At 36.9% G+C, this 2,515-nt stretch overlaps 1 protein-coding gene across 5 annotated transcripts in view; it reads right to left on the bottom strand.

Annotated features, from left to right (window-relative positions):
* Positions 1 to 415: 415 nt before the first annotated feature.
* Positions 416 to 2,515, bottom strand: part of LOC106941291 (gastrula zinc finger protein XlCGF57.1-like) — a 26,094-nt gene continuing 23,994 nt past the window's right edge. For 3 of the 5 annotated variants that reach the window (XM_015024259.1, XM_015024255.1, XM_015024257.1), the window contains one exon: positions 416 to 2,428. In XM_015024259.1, the coding sequence (XP_014879745.1) occupies positions 1,478 to 2,428 (951 nt within the window). In that variant the 3' untranslated portion in view covers positions 416 to 1,477. Of the gene's footprint in view, positions 2,513 to 2,515 lie in introns of all 5 variants that reach the window. The other 2 variants (XM_015024258.1, XM_015024256.1) reach the window with 2 other exon arrangements.

Here is a 2,515-nt window from a genome sequence, read left to right as displayed (position 1 = left end):
ACTGAAGACGGATAAATCACACTGACTTGGTTAGATCTTCCACTGTGGAAACAGAAATCTCTCTGAATCTCCACTCTGTGTTTATTACCAATGTCTATAATTTCCTGTAAATAAAACTGATCAGTTTAATCTCTTCACAGCAGCAAAGAATCAACCTGAAACTTCAAACCTGAACACTGGATCTGGAACCACGGAGGAAGAGATGAACTCTATAGACTGCTGCTCTTTATATATGTGAAGGTTTTCCTGATTTACTATCTGCTTCTTGGTTTTATTCCAGTCTCTGATTACAGCCAAATTATTTTCTGTTTTTATGAACGTCTGAAGCAGAATTCAGAGATTGGGGTTGTAATTGTACAAATCTATTCTACCAAACAATCTTCTACTAAATGGAAAAATGAAAGAGATCATTATTGTGGAAAATAAACTTTATTATATCTTAAATTAAATTCATATCATCAATATCTTTTCTACTATCCAAAGCATAAAAGCCATGTCAAAAAAAAAAAGACAAAACAAGAGTTGGATAAAAACTGCAGCTTACATTAACTAACAAGAATAAAGCCAATGAAGATGTTTAAACAAAAAGGGAAAACATCTCAGATTTCAACATTATTTAGCACAATTTCTTCCTGAGAAAAAAATGATGGATGATATTTAGATTAAAGTTTATAAAACATAACTCACAAAGGGCCATTAATTTGAAACCCTACAAGCACATGCAGTAACAGCTAACGTATCGATTTCATCCAATCACTGAAATAAACCAAATAAGTACAAAGGATAAACACACAATAAAGACTCCAAAACTTTACAAGTGTAAACCTGAAAGCATTCAAAACCATTGCTCCTTTAAGAAGCTATGAATATCTCCCATATTCTCTTTAAAAACAAATAATGTTAACATAAAATTGCCAGAATAAAGCAAATGTTGAAGTATTTTAGCTAAATCTCCGATTTGAAATGCGTTTTAAAGCTGAATTGAATTAAAAATTCAATCCAGCTTTAATTACTCTGTTTCCAAAAAGCAAATTATTAAGAATTTTGGCACTTGAGGTTCACATTATGCCATCAAACCTGTGTGAGTTCTCATGTGAACGGTTACATTTCTTTTAGGGATGCACCAACTGCAGTTTTCTGCCCGATCGCCGATGACCAGTCTTTAAAAAGCCTGATATGCCATTTCGAATTTTGGGCAACACTAATTTTTTTTGTCTGAAATATCATTAAATATAGTAAGAAAGTCATTGAGCTGGCAACAGTGGAGTGACTATTGTGAACTACAAATGTGCAGACATGACCTGGTGGGCTGGTTGAACAGTCAAACCTCTCAACAGAGAGCAGAAGAGGACAGTGGCTGACTTTCAGACCTTTGCTAAGGTAGATAAAATCCAGGGAAAAGATCAGATTCACAGGTAACGGCTGATCACAGATCTCCAAAAATGAAGCAAAGTGACACTGATAAACCAGTGAACCCCTACCAGACACCCGTGTGAATTTTCATGTGAGCAGTCAAATTTTTTTTATGAGAGAAACTCCTTCTGCATGTCCCACATGAGAAAGACTTCTCACATGTGTGAGTTCCCATGTGAGAAGCCAAATAGTATTTTTGAGCAAAACTTTTTTCGCAAATCCCACATGAGAAAGGCTTCTCACTTGTGTGAGTTGTCATGTGCTGACGTAAACCAGATCTACACGTAAAGGATTTTCCACAAATCCCACATGGAAAAGGCTTCTCACCTGTGTGAGTTCTCATGTGAGCAGTTAAATGTATGTTACGAGAGAAACGTCTTCCACATATCCCACAAGAGAAAGGCTTATCACCCATGTGAGTTCTCATGTGAGCAGTTAAAATTATTTTACGAGTGAAACTTCTTCCACATGTGCCACATGGGAAAGAATTTTTGTTTGTATGAGACTTCATGTGAGAAGTTAAACGGTGTCTTCCAGCAAAACTTTTTCCACAGGTCTCACATGAGAAAGGTTTCTCACCTGTATGAGTTCTCATGTGATTAACTAAGTCAGATTTATTCAAGCAATTTCTTCCACAGGTGCCACAAGAGAAAGTCTTCTCACCTGTGTGAAATCTCATGTGAGCAGTTAAGCTGTTTTTATGAGTGAATTTTTTTCCACAGGTCCCACATGAGAAACGTTTCTCACCTGTGTGAACTCTGACGTGACTAACCAAGTCAGGTTTCCTCCGGAAACTTTTTCCACAGGTCCCACATGGGAAAGGCTTCTCACCTGTATGAATCGTCATGTGATCAAATAATTGAGATTTACACACAAAACATTTTCCACAGGTTGTGCACGTGTACGGCTTATCACCCGAGTGAATTTTCATGTGTCTGCTTAAAGAGCCGTTTTGATGGAAACTCTTTCCACAATCAGCACATGTAAACGGTTTTTCCCCTGTATGGATTCTCATGTGGTCAATTAAACGACTCTTGTAAAGATATCTTTTTCCACAGGTTGAACATGTGAAAGGTTTCTTAGCCGTGTGAGTTGTCATGTG

The sequence above is a fragment of the Poecilia latipinna genome, unplaced genomic scaffold, assembly GCF_001443285.1.
Source record: "Poecilia latipinna isolate Pla-1442-1.1 unplaced genomic scaffold, P_latipinna-1.0 Scaffold3588, whole genome shotgun sequence".
Taxonomy (NCBI): Eukaryota; Metazoa; Chordata; class Actinopteri; order Cyprinodontiformes; family Poeciliidae; genus Poecilia; species Poecilia latipinna.
The sequence above is the reverse complement of the archived record's forward strand: the minus strand, read 5'-3'. Positions and strand labels throughout refer to the sequence as shown.